The 2,290-nt window shown below is 40.0% G+C and overlaps 1 protein-coding gene across 1 annotated transcript; it reads left to right on the top strand.

The window, feature by feature from the left end:
* Positions 1 to 1,039: 1,039 nt before the first annotated feature.
* Positions 1,040 to 1,477, top strand: LOC139735027 (transmembrane protein 35B-like). The gene has a single exon (XM_071645805.1). The coding sequence runs from the start codon at positions 1,040 to 1,042 to the stop codon at positions 1,475 to 1,477; it is 438 nt and encodes a 145-aa protein (XP_071501906.1).
* Positions 1,478 to 2,290: the final 813 nt, after the last annotated feature.

Raw genomic sequence — 2,290 nt, 5'->3', positions numbered from 1 at the left:
TTTATCCCGAGTGGTTCCCAATTGACGTGTTTTCTTATTCTTTTCTTCAATCTTTACTCGTATATCTCAATTATGTTCGGATGTACACACTGTATGTTTTATTGTCTTATGACTGCATTTCATTTGTAATAATGCATATATTCGATGCAGAAAATTCCTATTAAATTCATTTGAATTTGAATTTAATTGAATTGAACTTTGGTGTGCACAATATTTATTTTTTTATTTTTCTTGACGGAAAACAAAAAAAAAATTCAACAATTTCACCAGAAGTGTACACCAGATCGATGAATTCCAGGTCTGAAACAGCAAAATCTCTCTCGGGTGTGTGTGGGAGGGGTATACCCCCTTTTACACGTACTCTCCACCCGGCTCGGTCGCTCCGCTCCCTCGCTCATTAAGTTTTGCCCCTCCCCCTTCCCAAACATGAAAACAAAAACACGTGTTGTTGGGGTTGTTGTTTTTAAGTGATGACACCCTAATTGTCTTTATAAAGACCTCTGAACATGACACTGAGTGTAAACCCTACCTCTTGCAAATGTCAGAAGTGAATTGCAATCAGTTCTGATCAGATGAAGCACGAAAAACGCCGTGCAACTTTTGTATTTTACATAATTAATTTCTTTGATCTCTATCTTCAACGTGAGTGCCTGCAAACTAAGCGCAGTGGAGAATATACATGACTCTGTGCTTTGATACGTGCTTTCCAAAGGGTGCCAAATTTAAGGGCCTGTTACACCGACGAGGTGATCTTATCGATGTGACCCTCTTGTCTCTATTTGCTCTGTACAGGCATGCAGTCTGCAGCTATATGAGATAACGCTATACATCACGTTCTAAGGGACGTCCTTAGACTCGCGAGGGAACTTGCACATTTAATAAGCGCATAATTATGTTTTAAGAGTGCAAATTACCATATTTTGATTACCATTGTTTTGCATGCCATCAGTTTGTTATAATTCCACTGATACATTCACTTCAAATTACAGATCTCTGGAACTGACTTTTTCTTACGGAACTGTGGTTGGACCAACCAGCCATGGCAGCAAGTCACTACGTCGCGCTCATATTTGGCGTCCTCTTTATGCTCGCTGGACTGGTCAAGCTGCTGCCCCTCGACCCCAGTCAGCAGGGTCATGGTCACCCGGAGATGAGCAAGCAGTTCCAACAGTTCATCACCGTTCTACCACTGAGAGACGCTTTGGGTATTAAGACTCCAGCGATGTACATATCCCTCGTGGGAGTAGCGGAACTTACCCTGGGCACCCTTCTGGCTTTTGGGCGCCCTGGAGCCCGGGTTGCCGCCGCTGTTCCTCTGTTGGGTATCATGATCGGCGCCTTTTACACCTTGCGCATGATTGGCGAGCCACTGCCACTATGCATACCTTCGGTCGTTTTTGGAACAGCGATGGTCTACATCTTGCTAAATCGACGAAGTCTTAGAAGCACTGCTTACGTAAAATCCAAGAGTAGCTGATTCAAACGTTATAGCCTACTCATACTGAGTATCCTATAAGATCATAAGTATCACCACAAGTGCGAGTAAAAAATTACAAAAAGAATGTCCAGTCATTCACGAAAATTAAGTTTTCATAACTTTGACAGGCTCCAGCAAGACGGAACTTAATATAATCCACTGTAAAATATTAGAACAGGCTCATGATAAATCACGATTCATAAGTATCGACATATTTAATTACGGTCAAAACATAAAATAGTCACGATTTATGCAAAATACTGATATCTAAACTCCTCAAGTCGTTTCATGAGCTTCCACTAATGTCATTTTACACATTATTTTTTTTTTTTATAAAAAGAAAAAAAAAACCTGATGGGGGACCGATGTGGTTTATATCTAGGTTAAAATAAGTTTAATAAACCATCCTTGTATGCCTCGATTTTAAGTGCTGTTGGTTTTACACTTTTTTTGTTTTCTTTCTAGATTAAATTACGTCCCGGGATTTCGTCTGATTACTATAGATTTACAAACGCCGATTAATGATTAACATTGCTACATTCATAGTCGAAATGGAAAAGCTATGAAAGAATGCTTCATCCATATCAATCACAGATTTACTCGTATACGCTGAAAGATTCTTCAGGAGAGATTGAATATGCAACTGCCGTGGCTTCTGCGGGCTATTTCCATCACTCTTACTTATAAAACACTTTTTGTTACCGGTGTCCATTGGTTAGTGTGATAACAAATTTGAACTCATACAAAGAGTGACGTAGTAATCAGGCCCGGATGTTTACAATCCGTCAGTACAAAGTGCGTGATCGGGTTTTA

The sequence above is a fragment of the Diadema antillarum genome, unplaced genomic scaffold (assembly GCF_040938485.1).
Source record: "Diadema antillarum isolate AM-2024a unplaced genomic scaffold, OU_Dant_1.0 scf00000027, whole genome shotgun sequence".
In the NCBI taxonomy this organism is placed as follows: Eukaryota; Metazoa; Echinodermata; class Echinoidea; order Diadematoida; family Diadematidae; genus Diadema; species Diadema antillarum.
This window is presented reverse-complemented; position numbering and strand designations above follow the sequence as displayed.

Bases quoted from the DNA above. Each gene is read 5' to 3' on its own strand.
- LOC139735027 (XM_071645805.1), top strand. From the start codon at position 1,040: ATGGCAGCAAGTCACTACGTCGCGCTCATATTTGGCGTCCTCTTTATG.